Below are 20,861 nucleotides of genomic sequence, written 5' to 3'. Positions count from 1 at the left end.
ATCACCTTGGGAAGAAAGGAAGGGTTGTTTCATAGTGCTACTCCACCTCTATGGACTATTAAACATGGATGCATAGAAGACAAGGCTTGAAGTTCAGAAAGTCTTTGAGCAAAGGTTATAGCTACAAAGATGATAGTTTTCCAGGTTAAAAACTTTAGTGTGCATTGTGCTTCTGGTTCAAAGGGAGATTGAGTTAAGGCTTGTAATACTACATTTAAATCCCATGGTGGAGTTGGATCTTTTAAGGGTGGTCTCAGAAGAAGGGTACCCCCTATAAAGGCCTTACAATGTTTTGGGGAAGGTAATGTGGAATTGTTAACTCCAATATGAAAATTAGAAATGGCAGTTAGTTGTACTTTAACAGTTGAAGGACTAGGCCCTTCATTAAAAATTGTAGCCAGGAACTCAAGAACATTATGCACTGGTGCTGAGAAAGGGTCAATATCTTTTTGCTGCACCCAAAAAAAAACAAATCTTTTCCATTTACTTCTGTAAATCTTTCTAGTGGAAGCTTTATGGGAAGACAAAATTATATGACGGACATGGGAAGAGAGTTTACGTTGTCTCTCTATTATTGGAAGTGTAGAAACCATGCTGTCAGCTTTAGGCCCAAAACATATGGGTGGATCATGTCTGTTGGGTGAGACAGGTGATCTGGAATTGGATCCAGAATCCATAGAAGGTATAGTAGATGAGGCCAAAGAAAGGGGAACCAAATCTGATGAGGCCAATAAGGGGCAATGAGGATGACTTTGCTCTTCAACTGAGATACTTTCTGGAGAAACTTGGGGATTACAGGGATTGGGTGGTAAGCATATAGGAGACAGAAGGGGCCAATCATGAAAGAGAGCATCTCTCAGTGATTTCCCCCAGTGGGTAGATCAGGGTAAAGAAACTGCTGCACTTGTTGAGAGGGGATGCAAAGAGGTTACAGCAAGGCTGACCACCACTTGATCTTTTCTGCATCTCTCATGTTGAGAGGCCACTCATGAGATAACAAAATGGACCTGCTGAACTTGTCTGCTATCACACTGGATTTCCTCGGAATATGCACTGCTTTCAGAAATTGATTGGACGCGATCGCCCATTACCATGCTCTTAGAGCTTCTCAACATCTGATCCCTCCTTATTTGTTGATGTACCATACTACTGACATATTGCCGATCTGAATTGCAATAGTTCTGGAAGGGAGAGAGTCTTGAAAGGTCTGCGATGCTAGGAGTGCTGCTCTCATTTCCAGGACAGTGCTATGCATGTTGGCCTCTTCAGGGACCAAGTGCCTTGGACTGTCTTAACCAAGAAGTGCCCCCCACACACTATCTGGGAAGCATCTGTGGTCATTATGGCTTTGGGTTAGGGAAGAATGAAGGGTCTTGTCATATCTGATCTGAGTACATGCACCGCAAGTACTTTTTGCATGCCTGAGTTATTTTGGTTGGACATAGGTTGGTGTAGAATGGACCACTGAGTTGCTAGGGTCCATTGAAGAATTGTTGTATGATATCTTGCTAACAGAACCAGAATTATTGCAGTGGGCATTGACCCCAAGGCTTGTAGAATCAATTGAGGTGATAGAGAAGAATTCTGAATTATCTTTTTGACTTGAAATCAAATAGTTTGAACTCTTGGTAAAGGAAGGGAGGATTTTACTGCTACTATATTGATACTGTATTGAAAAAGGTCCCTATACACTCTAATGTCTGAGTTGGTTCTAGTTGAGATTTGTTGTGTTGTTGTGTTGTTCGGCTTTTCCCGGTTAGGGGTCGCCACAGTGGAACTCTGGTCCGCTAATGATTGGCAGTTGATTTTTACGTGCTGAGTTGCCGGCCCTAACGCACAACCTTCAACGAAGATACGCCCATTCACACATGTCTCCACAGAAGATGCTCTAGCTGAGAATTGAATGGGACAATGTCTTGCTGTGAGGCGACAATGCTACTGCAGCACCACCACTGAGGATGATGGTAATTCCTAGATGAGAGCAAATCTGGAGTACATAGTCCCATGCTTTTATCAGAAGATGCCTGGTCATAGTGGTTATGAGCCAGTCATCCAAATATGGAAATATCCAGAAACCCTGCAGTCTGAAGTGACCTGCTACTACTGCCATGCATTTGATGAACACCCTAAAGGCTGTGGTGAGACCAAAGGGCAGTGCTCTGAACTAGTAATGACTGACTCCCAGCCGGAAGTGTAGATACTTTCTGGATCGCCTGATCATTTTTATATGATAGCATGCATCCTGAAGGTCTATTGAGCATATCCAGTTATCCTTGTGCATGAAAAGCAAAATGGACTGAATCATGACCATCCAGAACTTCATGTACTGAAATGACTTGTTCAGATTTTGAGATCCAGAATTGGTCTCCAGTTCCCTGTTTTCTTTGTCAGTAAAAAGAATTTTGAGTAAGTTCCGGATTCTTTCTGGTCGGGTGGGTGGGGGGGGGGCCCTCTTGGATGACTCTTTTTTTCCTAGCAGCTATTTTATTTCTAGAGCTGCTGCTTTCCTCTTACCAGGTGGATCATCAGGAATTTTGTTTACTGTTAAGGGAGGGGGTAGGGAAAGGGAATTATATAACCACTACAAATAATCCTCTGCACCCACGTATCTTTTGTAATGTCTAGCCAGACTCTCTGGTGCTGAGATAGATGATCCCCGACTGCCTCCAGAGGTGGACAATCAGGCCTGTTTTCAGGAGCACTGATAGGGTCTGTCAAAATAGGAACCTCGAGACCCCTGGTTCAGCCGGCATCCTCTGCTGCACATGTGGCATCTTCCATTTTGAGTCGTCCCCCCCGCCCATGGGGGAACTATCTCCACATGGGTCTTGGAAAGGACCCTGGGACTTTTTGAACCATATTTTTTGACAAACTCATTGATTCTTAGAGAAAGTTCTTTGAGGGATTGAAAAACCCACTGCAGAGAGGGTCTTACCATCTTAGTCTCACCTGCAGGGTGTGTCCTTTACCTTAGGGCCAATCAAAGACCTTCCATCAAAGGGCAAATTGACAGATGAGGACTTGAAGGGCTCCTCAAAATCACACAAGCACATCCAGGCATGCATCCTAAGGCAGATGCATGAACCCCCTGCCCTTGAGGTACCTTCAGCTCCATGTGAAATGAACCTCATGTTTGAATTTGTGATCGATTGTAAGATAGGCAACTGTGAGGCAACAGACCTCTATGCCTCTGAAATAACTGGTACCAGAGAGGGATTTGAAGAGTTCCTTAATCAAATCCCTCTGCAATCTGGTGAAATAGGTTCATAGGTTCATAAGAGGTTTCTAGGCTAGTGGCCCTAGAGGTTTTGTAATCCTAGCCTTGTTAATCCCATGTATCCCCATTTGTTCTTTTTTTGGGTAGTTTGCAGAATGATTTTATGAACAGACCCAGTCTGTGATCAACACTGGTTACCCCTGTCCATAAGGGACATGAGTGCCACCCCAGGGGTGAATTTGTAGTCTTCCATCCAATTATCTAGGTTGCGTTTGAATAGGGTCAGTGAGGAGCTCTATTTTACATGAATAGGGAGTCTATTCCAGAGAAGCAGCAGTTTCTGGGAGACATATCTGTCTCACCAACATGATCTGTTGATGTCACAAGTTAGGTTGAGATCCCGAGATTGAGTGACTCTTGAACCATTTGACTTGCGGATGTGCAGAATTTCCATTAGGGCAAGGTTGGAGATTACCCTATAAGCCAGGCACAAGCCACCTCTGAGCAGCCTGTAAGATACAGAGTAAAGTGACATGGCTTTCAGCCTGTCCACATAGGTCATGGTTTGGAGTCCCTGTATTTTCTTAATGAAAAACTCTGTGGTCTCTTCAGCTGCTGCAGGTGTCTGATGAGGTACATGCAAAAGGGTGCATTATACTCAATTAGTGGTCTGATGAGGGTTGAGTATAGTGGAGTTATAAGATCCCTTGACCTGGATACTATGCCCTTGCTTATGAGATGTGCTACATAGAATGCTTTCCTTACCACTGTGGAAACTTGTTGGTCAAAGTTCAGATAATTATCAACCTGTGTTCTCAAGTCTCGCTCCACTGGGTTGGAATGCAGAGGGGTGCTCTCAGTATTGCAATTTGTAGGAAATTCCATTTTACGAAAGGGAATAATAATGCATTTTTTTGCATTTAGTTTTAGACCATGGCTTTGGCACCACTCATTTGTTTGTGTTAGCCCTTCTTGCAATGTGTTGACATTGTTGGAGGACTCAATGATTGCTCCCAGTTTGCAATCATCAGCGAACTTGGTAAGCCAAAGGCCATCTACTTTGGCCTGGACTTATGAGAAATTGATGCCATACAGTAAGGGGCCCAGCACAGACCCCTGTGCTACTCCATTGGTTATAGGTCTACTGGTGGAGATGAAGTTATCAAATGTGACAGTGTGTTCTGTCAGTGAGCCAATTGGATATCCATCTAGTAATGCAAGGGTTAATCCCTATCTAAGAGAGTTTCTTAATTATACCAGAGTGGTGGATTGTGTTGAAAGCCTTGGCAAGATCGAGATAGGCAGTATGCACTATCTTACCTTCATCCATGGCTTTGGTGACATTCTCAAATTCTCCCAGGTTTAATAAGCATGATCTACCCTTAATGAAGTCAAACAGTGTTGGGTCTGGTGCTTGAAGGTTGCCTGTGTCCTTGATAATTCTTTCCATGGCCTTGCAGATGAGGCTGGTTAGACTTATGGGTCTGTAGTTCCCAGGGTCAGTTGATGGCCTCTCTTTTTGCAGGGGGATTACTGTTGCTGTTCTCCATTCTGCAGGAACATAGCCAGTTCTCAAGCTATGCTTAAAGAGAACACCAAGTGGGTCTATTAGGTCTTGTTTTAGATTGTTTAGTAAACAACCCAGGATATTATCTTGTCCCATTGAGGCCATGTTTTTGGCCTTGGTGAGTGCAGAGATGACCTGTTCTCTAGAGATACTAGGCAGAGGGCTGGTGTCAGGTTTGCTTTGGGATATTATAGGTAGGGATGGGGGGGGTGAAGTTTGCACTGAATCTGTCAGCTAACAGGTTGGTGATATCTTCCAGTGTAGTATGAGTGATCCCATCTACAACCAGATATCTGGGCATTCCCTTTTAGACTTTGGACATAGTTAAAGAATGCCTTATGATTATCTTTGGCTAGGGATGCAATTTTTGTTTTGTAATTTGCTTTAGAAGACTTTACAAGATTTCTTATTTTTTGTTTAGGCTTAGGAGTGAAATCTTCCTCTAGGGAGTGATATCCCTCTTGCTTTTGGACAACAGTTTCTTCCTCTTGTTATATAATCTGTTTATACTTGAAGTCCACCACAGTAGCTTGCTTTTACAGCAAGACCTGGGTTTGATCCAGTCAGGTACAGCAGAGTTTATGCAGTTGCTTTGTACAAGGCATTTGTTATCCGGGTTAGTCCAACTGAACCAAAGGCCCATTTTCAGTGGAGGATAAAAGTTGCAAAGAGTTCACAATCTTGTAAAATTTGTAAGCATAATAAAAATAAACATGAGACATACCCAGAGTATCATTAGCAACAGTTAACATCATTACACGTTGTAGATGAGGAAAAAATAAAAATAAGATACATAATTGGTATCAAATATGTGGTATACTTAAAGTATTTGAACAGAAAGAAACATGGTGTTAATGCAAATTGTAAATATTGTGAGTCCTGGAATACAGAATTACAAGACAAAGAGAAGAGGAGAAAAGAAAATGTGGAGATAAATGATTAGATGAGTAAAAGATGAGATAATGATAAAGATGTCATGTGTGGCCTAGACATGGGCAGGACCAAGTCTTTAGTAGATAGTGTTTACGTTCACATTTAAAGAGGTATTCTTGGGAGATCTGTCTTATATTAAGGGGAAGTGTGTTCTAGGCATGGGCTTCAGAGTACTTATAGTTTAGTTAGGTTTGTAGAAGTCAAGAAGGGGTTTGTTGCTAGTGCAAAGATGACGAACAAGGTTAGAGATGGAGCGGCAGAAAGAGGGGTCACTCGTGATGGAATGGGTAATGCATAGCTTCTGAAGTAATGGTTGGTTAGAGAATTCGGGCCATTGGAGTTCTTTGAGGGCAAGACAGTGATGGGAATTATAGGGGATGCTAGTGGCAAATCTGGCAGTTTTATTGTGCATTTGCTCAAGTTTAGAACCTAGAGTAGTTTGAATGGTTGTAAGAATAGGAGATGCATACATAAGACAGGGTAATAGAAGTGACTGGGCTAGGGATATTTTGGAGGAAGGTGTAAGGAATTTTTATTATGATAGAGTAGACCAAGTTTCTGGTGTGCTTTCTTTATACAGTGTAGGATGTGAATGTCATTTTAATTCATCATTGATAATGACGCCTAGTAGTTTGGTATGGGGTTAGGTTTAATGATGATATTATTGAGGGAGATGATTGAAACGTACGATTTGTGATGTGCCAGTGTTTTAGGAAGGAAGAGAAGGAGTTTAGTTTTTTGGGGATTAAGTACGAGTTGTTTGTCAGAGAGCCATGATTCAACTGAGCAAGATGCCAGGACACTTCTATGGGCTAGACTTGTAAAGGCTCCAGGGCCATTAGCCTAGTACACACCTATGAACCTATGAAGAAAATGAGTTCTGAGTTAGAGCTAGGACATCAGGGATGCTATGTGCAGTGGTAATAAGAGTAGAATCATCGGCACATTGAAGGAGAGTTGAGAGGTTACAGGCAGAATGTAGATTGTTAGTGAAAATATTGAACAAGAGGTGGCCTAGGATAGAACCTTGTGGTACCCCAGTGTTGAGAGGTTGGAAAGTGGAGAAGACAGTTTGCCAGTGAATGGATTCTTGACTATTGATGATGTAGCGTGAGAACCAATTTAGAAAGGAAGTAGAGAGCTGGAGGTTGGAAAGTTTAGCTAGAAGTTTAGAGTGAGAAACAGTGTTGAAAGCTTTAGAGAGATCAAGAAATAAACAGGAAACTAACATGTTGCTGTCCCGGGCACAGACTAATATCTTGTTGTCCCGGGCACAGACTAATGTGTTGTTGTCCCGGGCACAGACTAACATGTTTTTGCCATGGGCACAGACTAATGTGTTGTTGTCCCGGGCACAGACTAACGTGTTGTTGTCCCAGGCACAGACTAACGTGTTGTCCCAGGCACAGACTAACATGTTGTTGTCCTGGGCACAGACTAACGTGTTGTTGTCCAAGGCACAGACTAACGTGTTGTTGTCCCGGGCACAGACTAACGTGTTGTTGTCCCAGCCCTCTGCTACTGTATGGGTGAAAGAAAGTAGTGCAGTGATAGTGCTGTGGTGTGGTCTAAAGCCATGTTGGGTAGATGTCAGCAGGTTATTATCAAGCAGGTTTTTGAGTAACTGGGTGTAAATACGCTTTTCCAGAATTTTGGAAATGGGGGGACAGGATGGCGATGGGCCTATAATTAGATGGATCAGTAGAGTTTCCACCCTTATGAAGAGGAATAGTGTAGAAGGATTTCCATATGTCAGGGACACAGGATTTGGCAATGGATCAATTTATGAGTATGGAGATGGGTAGGCAATGAATTCTGAAACAATTTTAAGAAAGAAGACAGGTAGTTTATCAACAGAGGGGGAGCATGGTTTGAGTTTGGAAAGGAGGAATTTGATGAAGGAGGCAGGGACAAGTTTGAAAGAGAAGGTACAGAAGGGTGTCATGTTAGGCAATGAAGGGGAGTAGTGTAAGTATTACTGTTCCGTGTATCAAGAGGAGTTATGTTGGGGGATAAAGGAGGGGAAAGGGAGGAAATACTATTTTGTGTGAGTTTTTGGATTGTTTCAATGAAATAGTTGTTAAGGAGAGTGGCAGTTTCAGTAGCAGTATTCTGTGGGAAGGGGTTGGGAGTTGGAGGATTGCCAAGGTAGAGAAGATGATTAATGGAACTCCAACATTTTTGGGGGGGTTTATGTGGGTTATGTTGGTTGGAGCAGAAGAAGTGTTTCTTGTCGTTTTTTGGTGAGGTTTGCGTACACTTCTGTATATTGATCAGTGTTGGCTGTGAATATGGGTGGTATGAAGCTTTTTATACCATCGCTTAGTAGGTTGTCTTTAGCTTTGGTGAAGTTTTTATAATTTTTGTTCCTGTGAGGATGTCAGCTCCAGTAGTTAATTTAAACAAGACAGATTTTTGGTCTGACCTTACCAGGGAGGGCATCACACATGGGAAAGTATAGTGCCCCTCCATGTTGGTGAGTACTATGTACAGAACATTAGAGCCCCTGGTGGGGCTGTAGACTATCTGTTACAGAGCATTTCTGTTAAAGTCCAGGAAGAGTGTGTTTTTGCTCGTGTATGCCCCCCAGTCTATGGAAGGATAGTTGAAATCTCCCATGACTAAGGTGTTGGGTTGTATGGCGAGGGATTCCAGTAAATCGAGGTAGGCAGTGTGCTTATCCTGGTTCATGGTGGGAGAGCTATAGCTTGCAATGAGGTTTTATGGTACTTTCTCAATAGTTAATTGGACATGGAGTAGTTCAAACAGAGTCATGCTGTCTGACCAGTCTTGAAGTGTATTTGGTTTTAATGAAGATGGGTACACCTCCTCCTTTGGTTCCTTCACACTCATTTTGACTTCTGAATGTATGGAAGGCATTGCATCTTTGCGTAGCTGGGGTGCTCACAGTGGCCTTGAACCATGTCTTGGTAACTGCACAGATGTCAGCATCCTCCAAGGTGAGGAGTGCATCCAGGGAGTGCAGTTTCATGTTTAAACTCCTAGCATTAAGCGCACAACCCTAAGTTTGTCTCAATTAGGTTTTGATACATTGGAAAATTTGTTGTTTTGACATTGCCACGATAGTGTACTGATCACAACCAGCCAATGTCGATTATACAAACACAGAAAGATGATATCAATAATACAACAGTTCCACAGATTGCTACAAATATCAGTATGTGGGCTATTTACAATAATGCCTACCGGTATGTCAATATGATGAGAACATTTGGTGGGGGCACTGAAGGAGTTAAAGAGGAGTGCTGATTAAGAGGTTTGGTGATGTGTAATATCTAGAAGCAGATTTATGCATCAAGCAACTGCAAATCTTAGGAACAAGTTACATTCTCATAAAAAGGCAAACTAAAATTGAGTGCAGCTAATAATCCTTTGAATTCTTAGGTACACATTGATGCTTTTACTAGAAACTTAGAGTCTGTGTTGAGAGTTGGCTTTTTAAGCCTGAATACAGGCCTCTCACAAATCCCTGAAACCCACTGTTCAACACTCAGAAGTGGAAAAAATTAATGTGTGATTTTGTTTTAGTGTATAGTATTTCTGTGAATGCTGTATCTCAAAACAGTTCCCTTTATGTTGGGGTACCACAATTTGAGTTAGCATGTGTAGTTAGCAAGGATGGGGGCACAACCCACCATGTTGGGGGATGTAGAGACTTCTCTTAATATTTATCTAGGTACTTTCAAATGTTGGCTATGTTCCAAGCAATTTGCAGATTAATGGAGTCTATATTACAACCGCAAAAGTCCTAATTAGCGAATACAGAATCATCGACAAATATTACCCAAAACGTAAATACACCGAACACCCTAAACTGTGAAATTCAAAATCTCAAACCGTCATAGTTGTCCAACTTCACCGCGCACTACATACTACCTACCCAAACAAAATAAACCACATACATACACTAACCAAAACCCTACTTCTAAGTCTACACTAAACCTTACATACATTACTGTCTATGCACTTACCTTAACCTGCACCCTAACCTTAAGGTCAGTAACTATCGCACGCATACCTTACTGAGCGATACACAAACAAAATAAATAACCCACACATATACACTTAACAAAACCTACTTCTAACCCTACACTAAACCTTACATACATTACTATCTATGTACTTACCTTAACCCGCACCCTAACCCTAAGGTCTGTAACTATTACACACTATTACTATCTATGCACTTACCTTAACTCACACCCTAACCCTAAGGTCCGTAACTATCACACACTTACCTTACGGAGCTATACCGCAGTAGGGCCAACCATGATGATTCGACATTTCGGATTTCGCTCTTCAGGACGATCAGTGTTTTCGTGTTTTGACGTATACGTGTCAACGTTTCTGTATTCGGGTAAGTGGACCTTCGCTATTTCAATAGGGAACCGATAAATACTTGTACTTTTTTAGTGTAAAACACTTTTCCGACAAACTTTTGTCATGTAGTTGTGCCAGCACCTTCATACATAAATTTACTATAAACATATAACGAAGCATGCATAAAGCAGGAGGAATTTGGATAAGGAGAAACTACTAGCAAGCACTGCTTCAGCTAAAAGACTGTTAAGCATTTTGCCAGTCCTGTGATACATGGAAAGAAGCACCATCAAAGCATTAAGAACAATGCTTTGGAAGGGATACATGGTTTGAATGTTGTAGATCATGAATCTGAGTAACAGTCAAACATGACCATTAGACTTAACAGTTTTCAGCAGTATGCTTCTCTGGCAAAAACATCAAAATGCAGCTGATTTTATTTATTTTGCTTTTATTTCATTTTTAAAACTCACCCTTGGTTTTAACTTTTTCATTATAGGCCAGGAATCACAGTTAAGATGCATAGTACAAAAAGATGGGAAACTGCCCCGTGCACTACACAAGCCTTTTGCAATTCAAAGACAGGGGACTGCTGAGTAGTGCACCCCACCACTACTGAACAGTGAGGTTTTTGAGGCGCATATAAATGTGGTCATTAGTGGGCTAGGCTGATGCAAATATCACCCTTATGTAGCCCAGTGCGATGCTCTGTTAAGACTCTTTCATACTATGTTTGGCAGACATGTTTGTACTATGCAACTCATCCAACAGAGCAGTACAGAAAATGTGTAGGTATATGCCAGTAATTTTCAGTGTACACCTATGTGTTTCACTAGGAGATAATCTAAGCAGAATGAAGCAGAGCAGAGTGTGTGTGTGTGTGTGTGTGTGTGTGTGTGTGTGTGTGTGTGTGTGTGTGTGTGTGTGTGTGTGTGTGTGTGTGTGTGTGTGTGTGCTCACATGCGTGCGTGTGTGTGTATGTGTGTCTGTCTGTCTGTCATAGACACAGAAATGGAGGGATGGGAGATGAACCACTAGACCACCAAGGATGCATCCCTTATGTTGAAGCTGGTAGGAAAAGGTCATAAACTGCTAGACCACCAGGTATCCATTGATTATGTCTGATATTGGCTCCACTTGAGCAGTTCAGTCATGTAAAGTCACAGCTGATGAGATGTTACACCAGTGGGACTGTACATGAATATAAGATCCCTCAGTTGAACAGTAGAATAACTTAACTATTGTGCAGTGAATTCAAAAATCAGGTAACTTCACTAGAACTGATTGTTAAGTGCTGAAAGCAGTAACTTGATTGCAGGTATGTCAGGAATATGCATTTGAAAATTATCGTTATATCAGTTGTCAGATACTATTGCTTTAAGTTCAAACATGGTCAATGTCGATGCATGTTGCTTGTTGGATGTAAGTAGAGCTGAAATTTTTTTCTAACATAATAATAATATGTAGCCATGTTACAAGAAAGGAAACAGCATTTTTAAAATATTATATTTTATGTTTTATTCTCAAAGACTAAATACAAGCAGACAGCTGAGATGGACAGATCAAGCTACACAACCGTCATTGACACCCCAGAAATCCTCCATGCCCAACAAGTGAAGAGCATAATCAGCCAGGTATTGTAGCATTTAGAGTTACATTGTCTACTAATCAGCCAGGTATTGTAACATTTAGAATTACACTGTCTAATCAGCCAGGTATTGTAACATTTAGAATTACATTGTCTACTAATCAGCCAGGTATTGTAACATTTAGAGTTACACTGTCTACTTTCCTTCAAAATGCTTTCGCAGTGACATACAATATGAATGTGTAACTTACTGCAGTCCAATTTTTAATAATTTTACAATTAAGCAGGTTTTCTCTGAGAATTGCTAGTAATAACATTAACTGTAGATACGTGGTATCAAGATGTCTTAGAAGATAATACATTGCCCAACATTCTACACTTTCTGATGGGTGATTATTTCCTATTGAAAGCAGAACTGGTTTGTTTGTGTCTTTCGGCTTTTCCTGGTTAGGGGTCGCCAGAGCGGAACTCTGGTCCGCTAATGATTGTCAGTAGAGTTTTACGTGCTGGCTTGCCGGGCCTAACGCACAACCTTCAATGAAGGAATGCCCATTCACGCATGTCGCCACACAGAAGACGCTCTAACTGAGACTCGAACAGGCAACGTCTAACTGTGAGGCGACAATGCTACCACAGCACCACCACCGCAGTTCCTGAAAGCAGAACTGGTAATTATTTATAATGAAAGGATTTCCCATCTTCAAGGCTATTGCATCAAATCACAGTTTAAAATTTAAGACTTTTCTTGTTTAACACTGCTTTGTGACATGTGTGCAATTAAGAGGTAGTGAGTAGTAGCAGATAAGATCCATATGATTTATTTTAAAATTCCAGTCAAAACAAGTTAGACAAGAGGTTTCAATCAAACCTCTATTGAAAACCAACCTACTCTAACTCCCTCCTTCACTTTGATAGCCATCATCCTATACATCAAAAGAAGTCACTAGCTAAAGGTGAAATGGTGAGACTAGCCCGCATGGTGAGTTCTGACAATATGTTTTATGAAGAGGGTTTGGTATTGAAAGGAATGTTGCAGAAAAAGAAGTTATGTACCTACCATAATGTTCCATGTTTGTTGTCTTCTTCTCGCCTTTTTTCTTGCTGGTTGGGTTCGGAGCCGATCCTCAGCTCCGACTCGGCCATCTTCAAAAGCTCGAGAGCTGCTTACTGGCTCGAGGCCCTCCTATATCCTATGATGCCTGGCGCTAGATACCCAGATCTCATTTGGTAAGTTTAACTGCAGACATAATAATAAAGGAATCCTATCCTAGAATGCATAAATCCTACTGGAGAGACTACTGTTCAGAAAGGAATAGCCAGAGAAGACTCAGCCAGTGAAAAATCAAGAAGAACTCTTCTCAGTCCACTAGGATAGGGGGATGGAGGGTGGGACACAAGAAAGAAGGTGAGAAGAAGACAACTAACATGGAGCGTTATGGTAGGTACATAACTTTTTATATTAAGTTGTCTATCTCGCCTTCATTCTTGCTGGTTGGGACAGCATCCCTAGCACCTAAAATCATGGGTGGCTCATCGGAAAAGACTCTTCAGAACAGTGGAACCAAAATCAGCTCTGCTCCTGGAAACCAAATCCAACTTGTAATGCGAAATGAAAGTATGCGGGTTGGCCCATGTAGCCGCAGCACAAATAGATTCCATGGGCAACCTAGCCTGAAAAGCCACCGAAGTAGCTAAAGTTCTGGTGGAGTGACCCTTTGGTTTAACTGGCAATTCTTTATTCCTCAGTTGATATATGAAAGTGATGATAGAAGTTAACCACCTGGATAAGGTTACTTTGGAGACTGGAAGACCTTGTTTACCTACTGCATAAGACAGGAAACGTTGATCTGATTTTCTAATGTCCTTGGTTCTATGCAAATAAAAGCGTAGCTGCCTGTGAACATCTAACTGATGCAACTTATATTCTGCTCTGTTGGAATGGTTAGGGAAAAACACAGGAAGGTCTATGGACTGATTCAAGTTACTCTCTGAAGAGACCTTAGGAAGGAAGGATGGATTAGTCCTAAGAGCAACCCTGTCATTGTGGAACACGAGTATGGGGGACGAATAGAAAGAGCCTGTAGTTCCGAAACTCTTCTGGCTGAAGTAATAGCTACCAGAAAAAGGGTTTTCCAAGATAAGAATTTCAATGAACAAGAAGCTGCAGATTCAAAAGTGGGCAAAATTAGAGAAGCTAAAATCAAATTTAGATTCCACGGTGGTGGAGGATCTCTCACTGGGGGCCTGAGCAGAGTGGTTCCTTTGAGAAAGGCTTTACACAGCTTATGAGACATGATATTGTTTTCAGACAGGCCAAAGTGAAAATTTGAAATTGCAGCTAACTGAACTCTAATTGTAGCGGAAGCAGACCCAGCATGGAAGAGTTCTGCAAGAAATTTCAAAATGTAGTGTACAGGGGCTGAAAAGGGGTCTATACTTTTAGCCTCTTCCAGGAAGAAAAACGTTTCCACTTACTAGCGTAAGTTTTTCTAGTCGTAGACTTGTGTGATGACAAAATGATTTCGCGCACAGAGGGGGAGATATCTGGAAGCCTGGCTAAAGTTGGAAGTGGAGCAACCAAGCCGTGAGCTGGAGAGAGCATAGGGATTGGTGCAGCCTGCCCAATTGATGAATCAGGAGATCTGGAACTAGGTCCAGAGTCCAAGGCTGCTCGAGAAGATAGTGATGCAGGAATGGGAACCATATTTGTCGAGGCCAGTAAGGAGCAATGAGGATCATTTTGCAGCCCAATATGGTAGCTTTCTGAATTATCTTCGGGATAAGGGGAAAAGGAGGGAATGCATAAAGAAGTCCCTGAGGCCAGTTGTGGACTAGAGCATCTCTGGGGGAGTGCCCGGGAAGTGGAAGGAGAGAGAAGAAATTACTGCACTTGCTGTTGAAGGGAGTTGCAAAAAGGTCACAGCAAGGTTGGCCCCATTTGCGGAAGATTTGGTCCGCAACTACCTGGTCCAGAGACCACTCGTGAGGCATGAGAATTGCTCTGCTCAGTCTGTCTGCTATGATGTTGGACCTCCCAGGGATGTGCATTGCAATCAGAAACCGTTGGGAAGAGATCGCCCACTGCCAGAGTCTGAGTGCTTCTCGGCATAGGGGGTAGGATCTGGTTCCGCCCTGCTTGTTGATGTACCACACTACAGACATATTGTCTGTTTGAATTGCAATGGTCCCAGTAGGAAGAGAGTCCTGAAGAGCCTGCAATGCTAAGAGCATGGCCCTCATCTCCAAGACATTTATGTGTAGATGGTACTTGTGAGGTTGCCAGGTGCCTTGGACTGTTCTGCCCTGATAATGCCCCCACCCCCACCCCCACCCGATCAGGGAGGCGTCCGTGGTCACCGTAGCAACTGGAGGGGGGAGAACAAATGGTCTGCCATGGAGCACTGATGTAGAGACCATCCACCGCTCAAGGTGCTTCTTGCATGCTTGTGTGATCATAATCATGTAAGACATGGGAAGCTGCTGGAAGGACCATTGGGTGAAAAGAAGCCACTGGAGAATCCTCATGTGAAAACGAGCTAGAGGGACAAGTACAATCGCTGCTGCCATGAGACCCAGAGTTTGAAGGACAAACCTGGCTTGAATTCTTTTGCATGCTAATAAAATCTTCACATGCTGATGAATCACTAACACCCTGTCTGGTGGGAGGCTCGCTAACATGTCTTTGGTATTTAAATTTGCGCCTATAAAGGTGCTAGATTGACAGGGTGACAATTCAGACTTTTCAAAATTTATTGTGATACCTAGCCTGGAGCAAGTGTCGATAGTGCAGTCTCTGGCTCGCAGAAGTTGATGTCTGGTGGTAGCAGTGAGGAGCCAGTCGTCGAGATATGGAAACACCTGGAATCCTTGCCATCTCAGGTGAGCGGTAACTACTGCCATACATTTGGTAAACACCCTGGGGGCTGTGGTGAGACCAAAGGGCAGAGCTCTGAACTGATAATGGCTGGCTCCCAGCCGGAAGCAAAGGAATCTTCTGGAGTGTCTGTCCATTTTGATGTGGTAGTACAAATCCTGAAGATCTATAGAGCACATCCAATTGTCCTGACCCAGGAAGGGCAAAATGGACTGTAGCGTCACCATCCAGAACTTCGTTCTTTGTACAGACCTGTTCAGTCTGCTGAGATCCAGAATGGGTCTCCAGTCCCCTGTCTTTTTTGGTACCAAAAAGAACCTTGAGTAAATTCCGGATCCTTGTTGGTCTGCTGGGACTTGCTGGATGGCCCTTTTTCTTAGCAGTTTTGAGACTTCTTGAACTGCTTGGTCCCTTAGATTGGGTGGAACGTCTGGAAGGGACTTGTTTGATCTTAAGGGGGCACGAATGAAGGGAATTCTGTAGCCTCGGGATATGACGGACTGTACCCATTTGTCTTGTGTTATGTCTCACCAGGCTCTTGGGTACAGCGATAATCTTCCCCCGACTGCCTCCAGAGGTGGGCAGCCAGGCAACCCTTCAGGGATGCTGGAAGGGCTTCTCAGAGAAAGATTCTCTGCTGCCCTGATTTTGCAGACCCTCTCTGCCACGAGGGCAGTGTCTGTTAATGTTCCCTCCTCTGCCCCTGGATGTGAACTCACCACGTGTGTCCGGCAAGGCTCCTTGGGATTTCCAGAACCACATTTTTCCACTCTTCTGACCCTTAGGATATGGTCTGGAAGGAGTGGAAAAATGGACTCCTATGGCAGAGAGAGTCTTGCCTTCCTGCTCACATCTGGTAAGGGTATCCTTCACCTGTGATCCAAAAAGAGAGGAACCATCAAAAGGGGTCTTGGTGAAAGACACACTGAAAGGTTCCTCAAAGTAACATAGCCGCATCCAAGCGTGCTTCCTTAGGGCCACGCCTGTGCCTGCGGCTCTACTCACACCACTGGCTGCATATGAAATGAGCCTCATGGAGGAGTTTACCACTGAATTAAGAGTCGCCAGCTGGGAGGCTGCCTTAGCCTGGGCCCCCTCAGCTGATGGATCTTGAAGGGTATCTCCAAGCTCTTTCAGGAGATCCCTCTGAAGATGGGTAAAGTGGCACAGGTAATTCAGGGACCGCATGGAAAAGGTCGCTGAAGAGAACATCTGCTTCCCATATCTGTCCATCGTCCTGGACTCCTTGTTAGGGGGTGGACAGATGAAGAAGTTTCAGCCAACTCCTTCTTTGTGGCCGCCACTACCACCATGGCATCAACGGGGACATCTTTGGTCAAGAACTGTTTGTCCTGCGGTGCAGTAATGAATTTGGTAGGTCTTCTAGGGGTCAGTTCCACTGTGTCTGGAGCCATCCATGCCTTCCAAGCCACCACAGACATCAGTGGGTCGAAAGGCGGAGGACACGCAGGAGGTGGAAGGTCGGGATCCAAACGCATCCAGGAATACCGACTCATAGGTTCATAGGTTCAAAGGAAGGTACTAGGCTATCGGCCCAAGGGCCTACGCAATCCTAGCCAACAAGGTTCCCTGGCTTACGCCCCCCAAGAAGGTATTTTCCTGTGCCACTGACGAGCAGAGACACAGAAGTGATCTCCAGGGTGTATTTCCTATTTCCCATCCACTCATCAAGATTTTTCTTGAAGAGTGCTAATGAAGAACGTTTCAAGAGGAAAGTTGATGACCCCATCCTTGGAAGGGCTTAGGACAGTCCAGTTCCCCCTCTGTCTAAGCATCTCACCAGAAAAAGGGTTTTCCAAGATAAGAATTTCAATGAACAAGAAGCTGCAGGTTCAAAAGGGGGCAAAATTAGAGAAGCTAAAATCAAATTTAGATCCCACGGTGGTGGAGGATCTCTCACTGGGGGCCTGAGCAGAGTGGTTCCTTTGAGAAAGGCTTTACACAGCTTATGAGACATGATATTGTTTTCAGACAGGCCAAAGTGAAAATTTGAAATTGCAGCTAACTGAACTCTAATTGTAGTGGAAGCAGACCCAGCATGGAAGAGTTCTGCAAGAAATTTCAAAATGTAGTGTACAGGGGCTGAAAAGGGGTCTATACTTTTAGCCTCTTCCAGGAAGAAAAACGTTTCCACTTACTAGCGTAAGTTTTTCTAGTCGTGAACTTGTGTGATGACAAAATGATTTTGCGCTGGAGGGAGATATCTGGAAGCCTGGCTAAAGTTGGAAGTGGAGCAACCAAGCCGTGAGCTGGAGAGAGCATAGGGATTGGTGCAGCCCGCCCGATTGATGAATCAGGAGATCTGGAACTAGGTCCAGAGTCCAAGGCTGCTCGAGAAGATAGTGATGCAGGAATGGGAACCATATTTGTCGAGGCCAGTAAGGAGCAATGAGGATCATTTTGCAGCCCAATACGGTAGCTTTCTGAATTAGCTTCGGGATAAGGGGAAAAGGAGGGAATGCATAAAGAAGTCCCTGAGGCCAATTGTGGACTAGAGCATCTCTGGGGGAGTTCCCGGGAAGTGGAAGGAGAGAGAAGAAATTGCTGCACTTGCTGTTGAAGGGAGTTGCAAAAAGGTCACAGCAAGGTTGGCCCCATTTGCGGAAGATTTGGTCCACAACTACCTGGTTCAGAGACCACTCGTGAGGCATGAGAATTGCTCTGCTCAGTCTGTCTGCTATGATGTTGGACCTCCCAGGGATGTGCATTGCAATCAGAAACCGTTGGGAAGAGATCGCCCACTGCCAGAGTCTGAGTGCTTCTCGACATAGGGGGTAGGACCTGGTTCCACCCTGCTTGTTGATGTACCACACTACAGACATATTGTCTGTTTGAATTGCAATGGTCCCGGTAGGAAGAGAGTCCTGAAGAGCCTGCAATGCTAAGAGCATGGCCCTCATCTCCAAGACATTTATGTGTAGATGGTACTTGTGAGGTTGCCAGGTGCCTTGGACTGTTCTGCCCTGATAATGCCCCCCCCCCCACACCCGATCAGGGAGGCATCCATGGTCACCGTAGTAACTGGAGGGGGAGAACAAATGGTCTGCCGTGGAGCACTGATGTGGAGACCATCCACCGCTCAAGGTGCTTCTTGCATGCTTGTGTGATCATAATCATGTAAGACATGGGAAGCTGCTGGAAGGACCATTGGGTGAAAAGAAGCCACTGGAGAATCCTCATGTGAAAACGAGCTACAGGGACAAGTACAATCGCTGCTGCCATGAGACCCAGAGTTTGAAGGACAAACCTGGCTTGAATTCTTTTGCATGCTAATAAAATCTTCACATGCTGACGAATCACTAACACCCTGTCTGGTGGGAGGCTCGCTAACATGTCTTTGGTATTTAAATTTGTGCCTATAAAGGTGCTAGATTGACAGGGCGACAATTCAGACTTTTCAAAATTTATTGTGATACGTAGCCTGGAGCAAGTGTCGATAGTGCAGTCTCTGGCTCGCAGAAGTTGATGTCTGGTGGTAGCAGTGAGGAGCCAGTCGTCGAGATATGGAAACACCTGGAATCCTTGCCATCTCAGGTGAGCGGTAACTACTGCCATACATTTGGTAAACACCCTGGGGGCTGTGGTGAGATCAAAGGGCAGAGCTCTGAACTGATAATGGCTGGCTCCCAGCCGGAAGCAAAGGAATCTTCTGGAGTGTCTGTCCATTTTGATGTGGTAGTACACATCCTGAAGATCTATAGAGCACATCCAATTATCCTGACCCAGGAAGGGCAAAATGGACTGTAGCGTGACCATCCAGAACTTCGTTCTTTGTACAGACCTGTTCAGTCTGCTGAGATCCAGAATGGGTCTCCAGTCCCCTGTCTTTTTTGGTACCAAAAAGAACCTTGAGTAAATTCTGGATCCTTGTTGGTATGCTGGGACTTGCTGGATGGCCCTTTTTCTTAGCAGTTTTGAGACTTCTTGAACTGCTTGGTCCCTTAGATTGGGTGGAACATCTGGAAGGGACTTGTTTGATCTTAAGGGGGCACGAATGAAGGGAATTCTGTAGCCTCTGGATATGACGGACTGTACCCATTTGTCTTGTGTTATGTCTCGCCAGGCTCTTGGGTACAGCGATAATCTTCCCCCGACTGCCTCCAGAGGTGGGCAGCCAGGCAACCCTTCAGGGATGCTGGAAGGGCTTCTCAGAGAAAGATTCTCTGCTGCCCTGATTTTGCAGACCCTCTCTGCCACGAGGGCAATGTCTGTTAATGTTCCCTCCTCTGCCCCTGGATGGGAACTCACCACGTGTGTCCGGCAAGGCTCCTTGGGATTTCCAGAACCACATTTTTCCACTCTTCTGACCCTTAGGATATGGCCTGGAAGGAGTGGAAAAATGGACTCCTACGGCAGAGAGAGTCTTGCCTTCCTGCTCACACCTGGTAAGGGTATCCTTCACCTGTGATCCAAAAAGAGAGGAACCATCAAAAGGGGTGTTGGTGAAGGATGCACTGAAAGGTTCCTCAAAGTAACATAGCCGCATCCAAGCGTGCTTCCTTAGGGCCACGCCTGTGCCTGTGGCTCTACTCGCACCATTGGCTACATATGAAATGAGCCTCATGGAGGAGTTTACCACTGAATTAAGAGTTGCCAGCTGGGAGGCTGCCTTAGCCTGGGCCCCCTCAGCTGATGGATCTTGAAGGGTATCTCCAAGCTCTTTCAGGAGATCCCTCTGAAGATGGGTAAAGTGGCACAGGTAATTCAGGGACCGCATGGAAAAGGTCGCTGAAGAGAACATCTGCTTCCCATATCTGTCCATCATCCTGGACTCCTTGTTAGGGGGTGGACAGATGAAGAAGTTTCAGCCAACTCCTTCTTTGTGGCTGCCACTACCACCATGGCATCAACGGGGACATCTTTGGTCAAGAACTGTTTGTCCTGCGGTGCAGTAATGAATTTGGTAGGTCTTCTAGGGTCAGTTCCACTGTGTCTGGAGCCATCCATGCCTTCAAGCCACCACAGACATCAGTGGGTCGAAAGGCGGAGGACACGCAGGAGGTGGAAGGTTGGGATCCAAACGCGTCCAGGAATACCGACTCATAGGTTCATAGGTTCATAGGAAGGTACTAGGCTATCGGCCCAAGGGCCTACGCAATCCTAGCCAACAAGGTTCCCTGGCTTATGCCCCCCAAGAAAGTATTTTCCTGTGCCACTGACGAGCAGAGACAATGAAGTGATCCCCAGGTTGTATTTCCTATTTCCCATCCACTCATCAAGATTTTTCTTGAAGAGTGCTAATGAAGAACGTTTCAAGAGGAAAGTTGATGACCCCATCCTTGAAAGGGCTTAGGGCAGTCCAGTTCCCCCTCTGTCTAAG

General features: G+C 44.2%; 1 protein-coding gene across 13 annotated transcripts in view; it reads left to right on the top strand.

Annotated features, from left to right (window-relative positions):
- The window catches only part of NEB (nebulin), a 619,289-nt gene that overhangs the window by 503,190 nt on the left and 95,238 nt on the right, over nucleotides 1-20,861 (top strand). For all 13 annotated transcript variants that reach the window (XM_044074886.1, XM_044074893.1, XM_044074887.1 and 10 more), the window contains one exon: nucleotides 11,588-11,692. In XM_044074886.1, the coding sequence (XP_043930821.1) occupies nucleotides 11,588-11,692 (105 nt within the window). The remainder of the gene's footprint in view (nucleotides 1-11,587; nucleotides 11,693-20,861) is intronic.

The sequence above is a fragment of the Protopterus annectens genome, chromosome 6.part0 (genome assembly GCF_019279795.1).
Source record: "Protopterus annectens isolate FY-2018-M chromosome 6.part0, PAN1.0, whole genome shotgun sequence".
Taxonomy (NCBI): Eukaryota; Metazoa; Chordata; order Ceratodontiformes; family Protopteridae; genus Protopterus; species Protopterus annectens.
Note: the sequence above shows the minus strand (reverse complement) of the source record. Positions and strands in the feature narration are given on the sequence as shown.